The 14900-nt window shown below is 34.7% G+C and overlaps 1 protein-coding gene across 2 annotated transcripts in view; it reads left to right on the top strand.

Annotated features, from left to right (window-relative positions):
* LOC102803856 (C2 domain-containing protein 5-like) overlaps nt 1-14900 on the top strand; it is a 94006-nt gene that overhangs the window by 66694 nt on the left and 12412 nt on the right. For both annotated transcript variants that reach the window (XM_085493246.1, XM_085493247.1), the window contains exons 23-27: nt 62-145; nt 3104-3193; nt 5037-5109; nt 13852-13941; nt 14154-14194. In XM_085493246.1, the coding sequence (XP_085349372.1) occupies nt 62-145; nt 3104-3193; nt 5037-5109; nt 13852-13941; nt 14154-14194 (378 nt within the window). The remainder of the gene's footprint in view (nt 1-61; nt 146-3103; nt 3194-5036; nt 5110-13851; nt 13942-14153; nt 14195-14900) is intronic.

The raw sequence follows: 14900 nt of genomic DNA on the forward strand, positions 1-14900 counted from the left end.
ACATATAGCATATATTAGAATATGAATCTAAATAACTGTTACATTATGATATGTTCTTTAGATGTTCAGTGTTGTATTCAGACAAACTTTATCTGAAACACCATCCAACAAGGAGTTGGCAGAAATCTTCAACAAACTAATTAAGGTTGGTATGATTTATATCGCCTTCTAGTTGTCAACCTTTTGAAAATGTACTTTTTGTATACCTTAATAGGAATTAACAGCTACTTTTTGTGGCTAATTATTCTTCTAGTACTGCTTTGTTGACTGAATATGGCACTGATAATATTGATATTTGTTACTTTCCTCGTTAGATCATTGTTCTTGCATGCTAAATAGCAGGTTGATCAGTTAAAGCATTCATGAAATCCAAGTACATTTAAAAAAAAATCCAGGATAGTAGACAAACTATTTGACTAATCAAAATACTCCTGAGAAACAAACGCCCCAAATTTATGCCATTTTTGGGGAAAATCCAATGTGGTGGAAAATTGTGTGACTATTTTAAGTTATTGTATTTGTTGTCTGAAGGAGTTCAGTATAAAATGAGACATGACAAATTTCAAAATAATAATTGTGGCTTTTGTAAAAAACTACTTCCTGTTTAGAAGAAATCAAACAACATGACATATCACATGTTACGCATCAAAAACCCGGTTAAGAAATGCATTTAAGGTAGAAGCCTACTCATGATTTTAAAAACCCAGAACTTACCATTTTTCAATAAATTGTATTCTCAGGCAATATAAGGATATGGACTTAAAAAAAGTTACGAGTCACCAGATTAACTTTCGAGAATATGATGGTTCTATTTTAGTGGATAGTAGCCATTTTGGCAGTATTATAACGCTTTTACCATTGGTTCCTGTGGCAGAGATAATATATCATATCTTAAATTGTAGACTGGTGAAATAGGCTGAAAAGATTATACATTGCGAATGATTTGTTGTTCGCAATTATTTCAAAAATCAGGGTTTTAAAAAGGGGCAAAAAATGAATTTTTTCTTCACCATTGTGCTCTATGGAATTGTTTTTAATAAATAGTGATCGTCTGAAAAATACTTCACTGCAACACAAAATAATGCTATTCCATGGTGCCATGGGACAATAGCTTCATGATTTTACATAATAAACCAATGAACATTGTCATGCAATTTATGACCAACTTTTTCACAAATTACTAGTAGGCTTCTACCATAATGCTGCTTTGTTCAGCAAGTGGTAAAATACATCTCTATGCCAATGAGAAGATGGTCTACCAGGGTTATAATAAAAAATCATAATACCAGTGCTAGGTTAGATAACAATTCTACCAGTGCTAGGTTAGATAACAATTCTACCAGTGCTAGGTTAGATAACAATTCTACCAGTGCTAGGTTAGATAACAATTCTACCAGTGCTAGGTTAGATAACAATTCTACCAGTGCTAGGTGAGATAACAATTCTATCAGTACTAGGTTAGATAACAATTCTACCAGTGCTAGGTTAGATAACAATTCTACCAGTGCTAGGTTAGATAACAATTCTACCAGTGCTAGGTTAGATAACAATTCTACCAGTGCTAGGTTAGATAACAATTCTACCAGTGCTAGGTTAGATAACAATTCTACCAGTGCTAGGTTAGATAACAATTCTACCAGTGCTAGGTTAGATAACAATTCTACCAGTGCTAGGTTAGATAACAATTCTACCAGTGCTAGGTTAGATAACAATTCTACCAGTGCTAGGTTAGATAACAATTCTACCAGTGCGAGGTTAGATAACAATTCTACCAGTGCGAGGTTAGATAACAATTCTACCAGTGCTAGGTTAGATAACAATTCTACCAGTGCTAGGTTAGATAACAATTCTACCAGTGCTAGGTTAGATAACAATTCTACCAGTGCTAGGTTAGATAACAATTCTACCAGTGCTTGGTTAGATAACAATTCTACCAGTGCTAGGGTAGATAACAATTCTACCAGTGCTAGGGTAGATAACAATTCTACCAGTGCTAGGTTAGATAACAATTCTACCAGTGCTAGGTTAGATAACAATTCTACCAGTGCTAGGTTAGATAACAATTCTACCAGTGCTAGGTTAGATAACAATTCTACCAGTGCTAGGTTAGATAACAATTCTACCAGTGCTAGGTTAGATAACAATTCTACCAGTGCTAGGTTAGATAACAATTCTACCAGTGCTAGGTTAGATAACAATTCTACCAGTGCTAGGTTAGATAACAATTCTACCAGTGCTAGGTTAGATAACAATTCTACCACTGCTAGGTTAGATAACAATTCTACCAGTGCTAGGTTAGATAACAATTCTACCAGTGCTTGGTTAGATAACAATTCTACCAGTGCTAGGTTAGATAACAATTCTACCAGTGCTAGGTTAGATAACAATTCTACCAGTGCTAGGTTAGATAACAATTCTACCAGTGCTAGGTTAGATAACAATTCTACCAGTGCTAGGTTAGATAACAATTCTACCAGTGCTAGGTTAGATAACAATTCTACCAGTGCTAGGTTAGATAACAATTCTACCAGTGCTAGGTTAGATAACAATTCTACCAGTGCTAGGTTAGATAACAATTCTACCAGTGCTAGGTTAGATAACAATTCTACCAGTGCTAGGTTAGATAACAATTCTACCAGTGCTAGGTTAGATAACAATTCTACCAGTGCTAGGTTAGATAACAATTCTACCAGTGCTAGGTTAGATAACAATTCTACCAGTGCTAGGTTAGATAACAATTCTACCAGTGCTAGGTTAGACAACAATTCTACCAGTGCTAGGTTAGACAACAATTCTACCAGTGCTAGGTTAGACAACAATTCTACCAGTGCTAGGTTAGATAACAATTCTACCAGTGCTAGGTTAGATAACAATTCTACCAGTGCTAGGTTAGATAACAATTCTACCAGTGCTAGGTTAGATAACAATTCTACCAGTGCTAGGTTAGATAACAATTCTACCAGTGCTAGGTTAGATAACAATTCTACCAGTACATGTACTAGCTTGCTTATTAATACTTCCAGTACTAGGTTGCATATTAATACTTCCAGTACTAGGTTGCATATTGACCATGTTAGTAATATGTTACTCATATCATTTTCAGACTACATGCTTCAAGCTGCGAAGTATGGCACCATGCTGTGTGTGTGATCTACATTTTGATGTCAGAATACCGGAAGATGACCAGATACAGGTGAGGTAAAAATAAAGTCGAGGTGAGTGCGCCACAAACTCAATGGGAAGGCCAATTCCGCTGGCCGAGATTCATTCACTAACAAATGCGACTTTGGGGGAACCTTGCTTAAGGTCTGCAGGTGCTTGTGTTCGACCAAGCCTGGTTGATGCCGGGATAGCACTTTAAAATTGCCATTTGATATCGAGATGGCCGCACAACCCTGTCATGTAGTCACAAACATGAATATGACTTCTGTGGCAAAAATGCACTATGTGTTAGCACTTGCAATTTGCACATAAAAAAAAAAGTCTGGAGAGACAACAGTGACATTGAATGTCCGAAACTGTCGCCTGGCACAAAAAAAAGTATTAAAAAAAGTAACTCTTAATGTTATCCATGTCTTGGTCTTGGTTACAATTCCATAAATACCAATTGTTATTATTAATAGTATTATGATCTTAAATTTTAAAATTACTCATTAATCATTTAATAACCCTTGTGAAGTTGGTTTTGTTTTGTTATTACTGGAATGCTTCGTCTGGGTACATATCTTGAGAAGGCTACACAGATGTGACAAAAGGTCATCATTAATATGCCGATCACTCCAATGATGTTAGGCTAATTATTTTATATAGTATTATAAATAAATATTATATCAGCCCTTGAATTCAGGATATTGAAAAATAATTATTGTGCATGGTCAGTAAATTTTCTACACAATCATGAATATTCTAAACCTAGGAAAGCAGAAAACCACACAGAAATAGAATAATTAATTTAATCCACTTACAGTGAAAGGCATAACACTCCACCTTAGTTTTAAAAATAGCTATCATCTTTCTTTCATCTTTCATTTAAATATTTAATAGTTATTGATTCAAGAGTTCAACGATGTTTTTTTTTTAATGTGCACAAATTAAAAGAATACTTTTTGATCAATTCAATAAAAAGTGACTCATTATTCTGGATAAAAACAGAAAATGGAACATTTGCCATGATTGGATATGGCATTGACAGGTTTAGTGAGAAGTTCAAGTATAGAGAGCAGTGACCGGTGTTAGCAGTGGAGCTTTCTTATCTAGCTTTGCAGACAGTATGCAAATCTTCTAACAAATAATGACATGACATTCAAACAGAAAAATATTCAGAAATCAACAAAATATTATACAAGTTTATTGATGCAATCAGAAATTTCTAATCACTTTCCTGAGAGCTTCTAAAGTACAAAGACTGTTGAACATACTGTACAGACATTTTGACACAGGGTAAAAGCATTTATCCAGTCAAAATCATGAATTAATTCCTGGCATCCATATATGATGGTGATGAACTCAAGATTGGCAACAACATGGCATGTTCACTGTCAAAATGTCATTTGATGTTTTATAAAGGAAATGTTCAAATCTGTAGGCTTTGTTTTAAAGCATTATTTTTGTTTGAGTTTTTACAGTATACTGGCAAGATTACAATATTTTCACTGTTTGGTTACATAGTCTCTACATATATATCTCATTCTGAATAGATCTTTTGCAATTGTTCATTTATGACAATCATTTGCTATTAGCCTAGACTGATATGAATTGCGCAAAATATTTTGTTAAAATACTGCTATTAGTCTATTTAGTTCTTATTTGCACTAAGTGTAAAAACAGAAACTTGTTATAAAATAATGTGTACCGTAATATGTGTGAGTCCATCGTGCACCCCTTCAAACATGAATGTCAGACTTGGCTCGATCAATCACATTGAGTCTTTGCACAAATTATCCATCCATGTACATTTAATTTTGTGAATGGTGGCCATTTTAAATTAGTGCTATAATTGCTGGTTCAATTATGATTAATATTATTTTCCCCCCTAGGTTTGGCTAACTGCAGCTGCTGCCAAGGTGGATGATCCTACAATACTATGTGTTGCACCAGTAACACATAGAGGTAACAAGATTGATTTTTTGTATACCAACTATCCATATAGAAAAGAAATTCTGCAACTAGTGCACCGCTACCTATTGACACATACAGAACATGCACACAACGGTGTTGTTGCTTCTGTGTGTTGTATCACAACTCAGATATGCCTCAAATAAAGTGAAATGCCATATAGCCTTTGACTCTTGTCAAATTAATAGCTGCATTGTACAAATCCAATTTCTTGACTGAGACTTAAGAGAGGACTCTGAAGAAAATGAACATCTTAGCTAATGTGTACCTTATGTTACATGCTTACCTTATGTTACATGTTTACCTTATGCTACATGCTTACTTTATGTTACATACTAACCTTATGTTACATGCTTACTTTATGTTACATGCTTACCTTATGTTACATGCTTACTTGATGTTACATGCTTACCTTATGTTACATGCTTACCTTATGTTACATGCTTACTTTATGTTACATGCTACCTTGTGTTACATGCTTACTTTTGTTAGTCCCCGTTCGGACGCAGTCCGAAAACGGGGACTTATGTTTTGACCTCCGTGCGTGCGTCTGTGCATCTGTGCGTGCGTCTGTGCGTGCGTCCGGACCTGTATCTTAGAAATGCCTGGACCAATCACAATCAAACTTCACACATACATCATACATGATATTATACATATGCACGTCAATTTGTTTCTTGATCTGATTCAAGATGGCCGAATGGCGGCCATTTTTGTGCTAAAAATCATCAAAATCAAGCATTTCTCGGCTGTTTACAGATAGATTTTGTTCAAACTTGGTATATACATTTAGACATTGTAGGACCTTGATGCACATCATTTTGTTTTACAATCTGATTCAAGATGGCCGAATGGCGGCCATGTTTGTGCTAAAAATCATCAAAATCAAGCATTTCTCGTCTGTTTACAGATGGATTTTGTTCAAACTTGGTATATACATTGGACATTGTAGAACCTTAATGCACATCATTTTGTTTTACGATCCGATTCAAGATGGCAGAATAGCGGCCATTTTTGTGCTAAAAAATCCTAAAAATCAAGCATTTCTCGGCTGTTTACAGATGGGTTTTGTTCAAACTTGGTATATACATTAGACATTATAGGACCTTGATGCAAATAATTTTGTTTTTCAGATAAGATTAAAAATGGCCGACTGGTGGCCATTTTGATTTAATGAATGTGGTTCTCGTGCCATATCTCTGACTTGCTTTCACTGATTATGTTCGAATTTTAAATACATCATGTCATAGATAGACAGATACATGTATATTGGTTTGACGATCCTATTCAAAATGGCCAAATGGTGGCCATTTTTGTGCTAAAAAATCATCAAATATCAAGCATTTATGGATGGATTTCGTTCAAACTTGGTACATATATTAATCATTACAGGTTCCTGGTGCACATCATTTATTTTTCAGATTGGATTCAAAATGGCTGTCTGGTGGCCATTTTGTTTTAATGAATGGGCTTCTAGACCCATATCTCCAACTTGTTTTGACTGATTATATTCAAATTTTAAATATTCATTATACATCATATCATATATAAACATGTATTCAAAATGGCTGATTTTGAATGCTGTTCCAGAGCAATGTCTTTCAATATGAACACATACTTTTTTGATGATCAGATACAAATGTCAATAATTTTAATGTTAAAAAATCATATTCCTGACATGGTTATATTCCAGCTATATTACTATAAACAAAACTATATATCTTATATTTGATAACTAACGGGGACTGTGCCATGCATGGCTTGTTACATGATAACCTTATATTTCATGCTTATTTTACGTTTCATGCTTACATGTACATCTTCACATGGGTAACTTACATAATGTAGCTAATGTGTACCGTATGTTACATGCTTACTTTATGTTACAAGCTTACTTTATGTTACATGCTTACTTTGTTACATGCCTACTTTATGTAACATGCTTACTTTGTTACATGCTTACCTTATGTTACATGCTTACTTTATGTTACATGCTACCTTGTGTTACATGCTTACTTTATGTTACATGCTAACCATGTTACATGCTTACCATATGTTACAAGCTTACTTTGTTACATGCCTACTTTTTATTCCGTGAAAATAAAATCCAGTGAATATACTTTTTTCCCTATATTTCACATAAACTCATCAAAAATCAATGAAAATAAATTCCATACAAAACGCCAACAAAGCGTTTTCAGCGAAAATTTATCCCAGCAAAAAATAAAGTATTCCACAGTACTTCAACCATAAGGTAACCAGTTGAAACGAGAATTCTCAGTCTGTTGTCTCAGTAAATACTTCAACCATCAGGTAACCTGTTGAAACGAGAATTCTCAGTCTGTTGTCTCAGTAGATACTTCAACCATCAGGTAACCTGTTGAAATGAGAATTCTTAGTCTGTTGTCTCAGTAAATACTTCAACCATAAGGTAACCAGTTGAAATGAGAATTCTCAGTCTGTTGTCTCAGTAGATACTTCAACCATAAGGTAACCTGTTGAAATGAGAATTCTTAGTCTGTTGTCTCAGTAAATACTTCAACCATAAGGTAACCAGTTGAAATGAGAATTCTCAGTCTGTTGTCTCAGTAGATACTTCAACCATAAGGTAACCAGTTGAAACGAGAATTCTCAGTCTGTTGTCTCAGTAGATACTTCAACCATCAGGTAACCTGTTGAAATGAGAATTCTTAGTCTGTTGTCTCAGTAAATACTTCAACCATAAGGTAACCAGTTGAAATGAGAATTCTCAGTCTGTTGTCTCAGTAGATACTTCAACCATAAGGTAACCTGTTGAAATGAAAATTCTTAGTCTGTTGTCTCAGTAAATACTTCAACCATAAGGTAACCTGTTGAAATGAGAATTCTTAGTCTGTTGTCTCAGTAGATACTTCAACCATCAGGTAACCTGTTGAAATGAGAATTCTTAGTCTGTTGTCTCAGTAAATACTTCAACCATAAGGTAACCAGTTGAAATGAGAATTCTCAGTCTGTTGTCTCAGTAGATACTTCAACCATAAGGTAACCAGTTGAAATGAGAATTCTTAGTCTGTTGTCTCAGTAGATACTTCAACCATAAGGTAACCAGTTGAAATGAGAATTCTCAGTCTGTTGTCTCAGTAGATACTTCAACCATCAGGTAACCTGTTGAAATGAGAATTCTTAGTCTGTTGTCTCAGTAAATACTTCAACCATAAGGTAACCAGTTGAAACGAAAATTCTCAGTCTGTTGTCTCAGTAGATACTTCAACCATCAGGTAACCTGTTGAAATGAGAATTCTTAGTCTGTTGTCTCAGTAGATACTTCAACCATCAGGTAACCTGTTGAAATGAGAATTCTTAGTCTGTTGTCTCAGTAGATACTTCAACCATCAGGTAACCTGTTGAAATGAGAATTCTTAGTCTGTTGTCTCAGTAAATACTTCAACCATAAGGTAACCAGTTGAAACGAAAATTCTCAGTCTGTTGTCTCAGTAGATACTTCAACCATAAGGTAACCTGTTGAAATGAGAATTCTTAGTCTGTTGTCTCAGTAGATACTTCAACCATCAGGTAACCTGTTGAAATGAGAATTCTGAGTCTGTTGTCTCAGTAGATACTTCAACCATAAGGTAACCAGTTGAAACAAGAATTCTTAGTCTGTTGTCTCAGTAAATACTTCAACCATAAGGTAACCTATTGAAATGAGAATTCTTAGTCTGTTGTCTCAGTAGATACTTCAACCGTCAGGTAACCTGTTGAAACGAGAATTCTCAGTCTGTTGTCTCAGTAGATACTTCAACCATAAGGTAACCAGTTGAAACAAGAATTCTTAGTCTGTTGTCTCAGTAGATACTTCAACCATAAGGTAACCTATTGAAATGAGAATTCTTAGTCTGTTGTCTCAGTAGATATTTCAACCATAAGGTAACCAGTTGAAACAAGAATTCTCAGTCTGTTGTCTCAGTAGATACTTCAACAATAAGGTAACCAGTTGAAACAAGAATTCTCAGTCTGTTGTCTCAGGAGATACTTCAACCATAAGGTAACCAGTTGAAATGAGAATTCTTAGTCTGTTGTCTCAGTAAATACTTCAACCATAAGGTAACCTATTGAAATGAGAATTCTTAGTCTGTTGTCTCAGTAGATACTTCAACCATCAGGTAACCTGTTGAAACGAGAATTCTCAGTCTGTTGTCTCAGTAGATACTTCAACCATAAGGTAACCAGTTGAAACAAGAATTCTTAGTCTGTTGTCTCAGTAGATACTTCAACCATAAGGTAACCTATTGAAATGAGAATTCTTAGTCTGTTGTCTCAGTAGATATTTCAACCATAAGGTAACCAGTTGAAACAAGAATTCTTAGTCTGTTGTCTCAGTAGATACTTCAACCATAAGGTAACCTATTGAAATGAGAATTCTCAGTCTGTTGTCTCAGTAGATACTTCAACCATCAGGTAACCTGTTGAAACGAGAATTCTTAGTCTGTTGTCTCAGTAGATACTTCAACCATAAGGTAACCAGTTGAAACAAGAATTCTTAGTCTGTTGTCTCAGTAAATACTTCAACCATAAGGTAACCTATTGAAATGAGAATTCTTAGTCTGTTGTCTCAGTAGATACTTCAACCATCAGGTAACCTGTTGAAACGAGAATTCTCAGTCTGTTGTCTCAGTAGATACTTCAACCATAAGGTAACCAGTTGAAACAAGAATTCTTAGTCTGTTGTCTCAGTAGATACTTCAACCATAAGGTAACCTATTGAAATGAGAATTCTTAGTCTGTTGTCTCAGTAGATATTTCAACCTTAAGGTAACCAGTTGAAACAAGAATTCTTAGTCTGTTGTCTCAGTAGATACTTCAACCATAAGGTAACCTATTGAAATGAGAATTCTCAGTCTGTTGTCTCAGTAGATACTTCAATCATCAGGTAACCTGTTGAAACGAGAATTCTCAGTCTGTTGTCTCAGGAGATACTTCAACAATAAGGTAACCAGTTGAAACAAGAATTCTCAGTCTGTTGTCTCAGTAGATACTTCAACAATAAGGTAACCAGTTGAAACAAGAATTCTCAGTCTGTTGTCTCAGGAGATACTTCAACCATAAGGTAACCAGTTGAAATGAGAATTCTTAGTCTGTTGTCTCAGTAAATACTTAACCATAAGGTAACCTATTGAAATGAGAATTCTTAGTCTGTTGTCTCAGTAGATACTTCAACCATCAGGTAACCTGTTGAAACGAGAATTCTCTGTCTGTTGTCTCAGTAGATACTTCAACCATAAGGTAACCTGTTGAAATGAGAATTCTCAGTCTGTTGTCTCAGGAGATACTTCAACCATAAGGTAACCAGTTGAAATGAGAATTCTCAATCTGTTGTCTCAGTAGATACTTCAACCATAAGGTAACCTATTGAAATGAGAATTCTTAGTCTGTTGTCTCAGTAGATACTTCAACCATCAGGTAACCTGTTGAAATGAGAATTCTTAGTCTGTTGTCTCAGTAGATACTTCAACCATAAGGTAACCAGTTGAAACAAGAATTCTTAGTCTGTTGTCTCAGTAGATACTTCAACCATAAGGTAACCTATTGAAATGAGAATTCTTAGTCTGTTGTCTCAGTAGATATTTCAACCATAAGGTAACCAGTTGAAACAAGAATTCATAGTCTGTTGTCTCAGTAGATACTTCAACCATAAGGTAACCAGTTGAAACAAGAATTCTCAGTCTGTTGTCTCAGTAGATACTTCAACCATCAGGAGATACTTCAACCATCAGGTAACCTATTGAAACGAGAATTCTCAGTTTGTTGTCTCAGTAGATACTTCAACCATCAGGTAACCTATTGAAATGAGAATTCTTAGTCTGTTGTCTCAGTAAATACTTCAACCATAAGGTAACCTATTGAAATGAGAATTCTTAGTCTGTTGTCTCAGTAGATACTTCAACCATCAGGTAACCTGTTGAAACGAGAATTCTCAGTCTGTTGTCTCAGTAGATACTTCAACCATAAGGTAACCAGTTGAAACAAGAATTCTCAGTCTGTTGTCTCAGTAGATACTTCAACAATAAGGTAACCAGTTGAAACAAGAATTCTCAGTCTGTTGTCTCAGGAGATACTTCAACCATAAGGTAACCAGTTGAAATGAGAATTCTTAGTCTGTTGTCTCAGTAAATACTTCAACCATAAGGTAACCTATTGAAATGAGAATTCTTAGTCTGTTGTCTCAGTAGATACTTCAACCATCAGGTAACCTGTTGAAACGAGAATTCTCAGTCTGTTGTCTCAGTAGATACTTCAACCATAAGGTAACCAGTTGAAACAAGAATTCTTAGTCTGTTGTCTCAGTAGATACTTCAACCATAAGGTAACCTATTGAAATGAGAATTCTTAGTCTGTTGTCTCAGTAGATATTTCAACCATAAGGTAACCAGTTGAAACAAGAATTCTTAGTCTGTTGTCTCAGTAGATACTTCAACCATAAGGTAACCTATTGAAATGAGAATTCTCAGTCTGTTGTCTCAGTAGATACTTCAACCATCAGGTAACCTGTTGAAACGAGAATTCTTAGTCTGTTGTCTCAGTAGATACTTCAACCATAAGGTAACCAGTTGAAACAAGAATTCTTAGTCTGTTGTCTCAGTAAATACTTCAACCATAAGGTAACCTATTGAAATGAGAATTCTTAGTCTGTTGTCTCAGTAGATACTTCAACCATCAGGTAACCTGTTGAAACGAGAATTCTCAGTCTGTTGTCTCAGTAGATACTTCAACCATAAGGTAACCAGTTGAAACAAGAATTCTTAGTCTGTTGTCTCAGTAGATACTTCAACCATAAGGTAACCTATTGAAATGAGAATTCTTAGTCTGTTGTCTCAGTAGATATTTCAACCTTAAGGTAACCAGTTGAAACAAGAATTCTTAGTCTGTTGTCTCAGTAGATACTTCAACCATAAGGTAACCTATTGAAATGAGAATTCTCAGTCTGTTGTCTCAGTAGATACTTCAATCATCAGGTAACCTGTTGAAACGAGAATTCTCAGTCTGTTGTCTCAGGAGATACTTCAACAATAAGGTAACCAGTTGAAACAAGAATTCTCAGTCTGTTGTCTCAGTAGATACTTCAACAATAAGGTAACCAGTTGAAACAAGAATTCTCAGTCTGTTGTCTCAGGAGATACTTCAACCATAAGGTAACCAGTTGAAATGAGAATTCTTAGTCTGTTGTCTCAGTAAATACTTAACCATAAGGTAACCTATTGAAATGAGAATTCTTAGTCTGTTGTCTCAGTAGATACTTCAACCATCAGGTAACCTGTTGAAACGAGAATTCTCTGTCTGTTGTCTCAGTAGATACTTCAACCATAAGGTAACCTGTTGAAATGAGAATTCTCAGTCTGTTGTCTCAGGAGATACTTCAACCATAAGGTAACCAGTTGAAATGAGAATTCTCAATCTGTTGTCTCAGTAGATACTTCAACCATAAGGTAACCTATTGAAATGAGAATTCTTAGTCTGTTGTCTCAGTAGATACTTCAACCATCAGGTAACCTGTTGAAATGAGAATTCTTAGTCTGTTGTCTCAGTAGATACTTCAACCATAAGGTAACCAGTTGAAACAAGAATTCTTAGTCTGTTGTCTCAGTAGATACTTCAACCATAAGGTAACCTATTGAAATGAGAATTCTTAGTCTGTTGTCTCAGTAGATATTTCAACCATAAGGTAACCAGTTGAAACAAGAATTCATAGTCTGTTGTCTCAGTAGATACTTCAACCATAAGGTAACCAGTTGAAACAAGAATTCTCAGTCTGTTGTCTCAGTAGATACTTCAACCATCAGGAGATACTTCAACCATCAGGTAACCTATTGAAACGAGAATTCTCAGTTTGTTGTCTCAGTAGATACTTCAACCATCAGGTAACCTATTGAAATGAGAATTCTTAGTCTGTTGTCTCAGTAAATACTTCAACCATAAGGTAACCTATTGAAACAAGAATTCTCAGTCTGTTGTCTCAGTAGATACTTCAACCATCAGATAACCTGTTGAAATGAGAATTCTCAGTTTGTTGTCTCAGTAGATACTTCAATCATCATGTAACCTATTGAAATGAGAATTCTCAGTTTGTTGTCTCAGTAGATACTTCAACCATCAGGTAACCTATTGAAACGAGAATTCTCAGTTTGTTGTCTCAGTAGATACTTCAACCATCAGGTAACCTATTGAAATGAGAATTCTTAGTCTGTTGTCTCAGTAAATACTTCAACCATAAGGTAACCTATTGAAACAAGAATTCTCAGTCTGTTGTCTCAGTAGATACTTCAACCATCAGATAACCTGTTGAAATGAGAATTCTCAGTTTGTTGTCTCAGTAGATACTTCAATCATCATGTAACCTATTGAAATGAGAATTCTCAGTCTGTTGTCTCAGTAGATATATCTGCAAATGGTAGAGCTCATTTAAATCTTTTGGACTCGGTCAATGTTTTACAATTAATGTTTCACATTATAACCACAATGCTAAACTTTGTGTCTAAACCAGGATTGCAGGAAAATAAGCATAAAAAGATAAATATAAATATAGCTGTGAATTACTTGGTGACACTGAGTGTTATTGGTGTGTGTGCTGATTGAAAAAATAATTAGTTCAATTATATTTGTTGAAGTTTTTTTTTAGCTTTCCTTTTGGAATTACAGATTTCCATGTGTCGTGTATTTGATGTACAGTATATTGTAACAGGCAGGGAATTTTGTTTTCAGTGGCTGATGAATCAGAGTTGCAGTTTGCAATGGAGGAGATATCTGAGCACTGTGCTAGCAACCCCATGCAAGTAACCGGCAAATCTAAAGGTAACAATTTTCAATGATTCACAAATTTAATATGTCTTTTCATCAACTGTTATTCTCATGTGCCTTTTCTCCTTATTATCTAAGCTATTATTTACACTTTAAACAGGCCTACATGTATATCTGCTTGTACATTTGTACACAAATTTGACAGAAATATTTTGTGAATTGCTGTTGCTGATCCTAAAATATGACATTTTAAAATTATTTTTCAGTTCGTAAACTTCCAAGATTAGAAAAAAGGATTCAATATAAAGTAAGTTTGTTTTTCTAAAATATATACCATGGTATTTCTTAAATATGTGCTAGATATTTGAATGGTAGATGTTTTCATGTGTCCATTTTTAGAATGTACCTTTTTGCATCTCTGTTTGGTTTGAGATTATTTTCATAATTACCAATTAATGGTCACAAGCATCCTATCTTTTTCTAATACACATTGTCACTGATTCAGTTTAATTTTGACACAAAATCAAACCATCTGTGTAGTTGTTTTGGGGTTGCAATGAAATTTAATTGACTCGGAGCCATGTTTCTCAATTGTTCCCATGGCAATCATATCCATATCACCATCAATATTTAACAGATTGATCCTTGTATCAAGGACAACTGCTCCTGAAAATCTGATTTTTTGAGTTATAAATAAAAAACAATTCCCAAAATTGTTGTTTCCATGGTAACCATTTGGAAATTGTCAGATTTGTTTATTTTGTGGAGATACCGATAATTCTCTATGTTAGTGATTATTTCTGTCATTTTTGCTAACTAATGCTATTTTTGATTTGAAAACTACCAACTCAATTACTTTGATACTTATTTTGTAAGTAAATGTACCTTGGGGGGACCTCTGTAATAGGATAATAATGGTTGTTATGACAACTAACCAAACAGTTTTTCATGGTAGTTATATGACAAGAATACTATTAACCATGGCAAATATTTAATATTTCATCATACAGAGA

The sequence above is a fragment of the Saccoglossus kowalevskii genome, chromosome 18 (assembly GCF_978046115.1).
Source record: "Saccoglossus kowalevskii chromosome 18, keSacKowa6.1, whole genome shotgun sequence".
In the NCBI taxonomy this organism is placed as follows: Eukaryota; Metazoa; Hemichordata; class Enteropneusta; family Harrimaniidae; genus Saccoglossus; species Saccoglossus kowalevskii.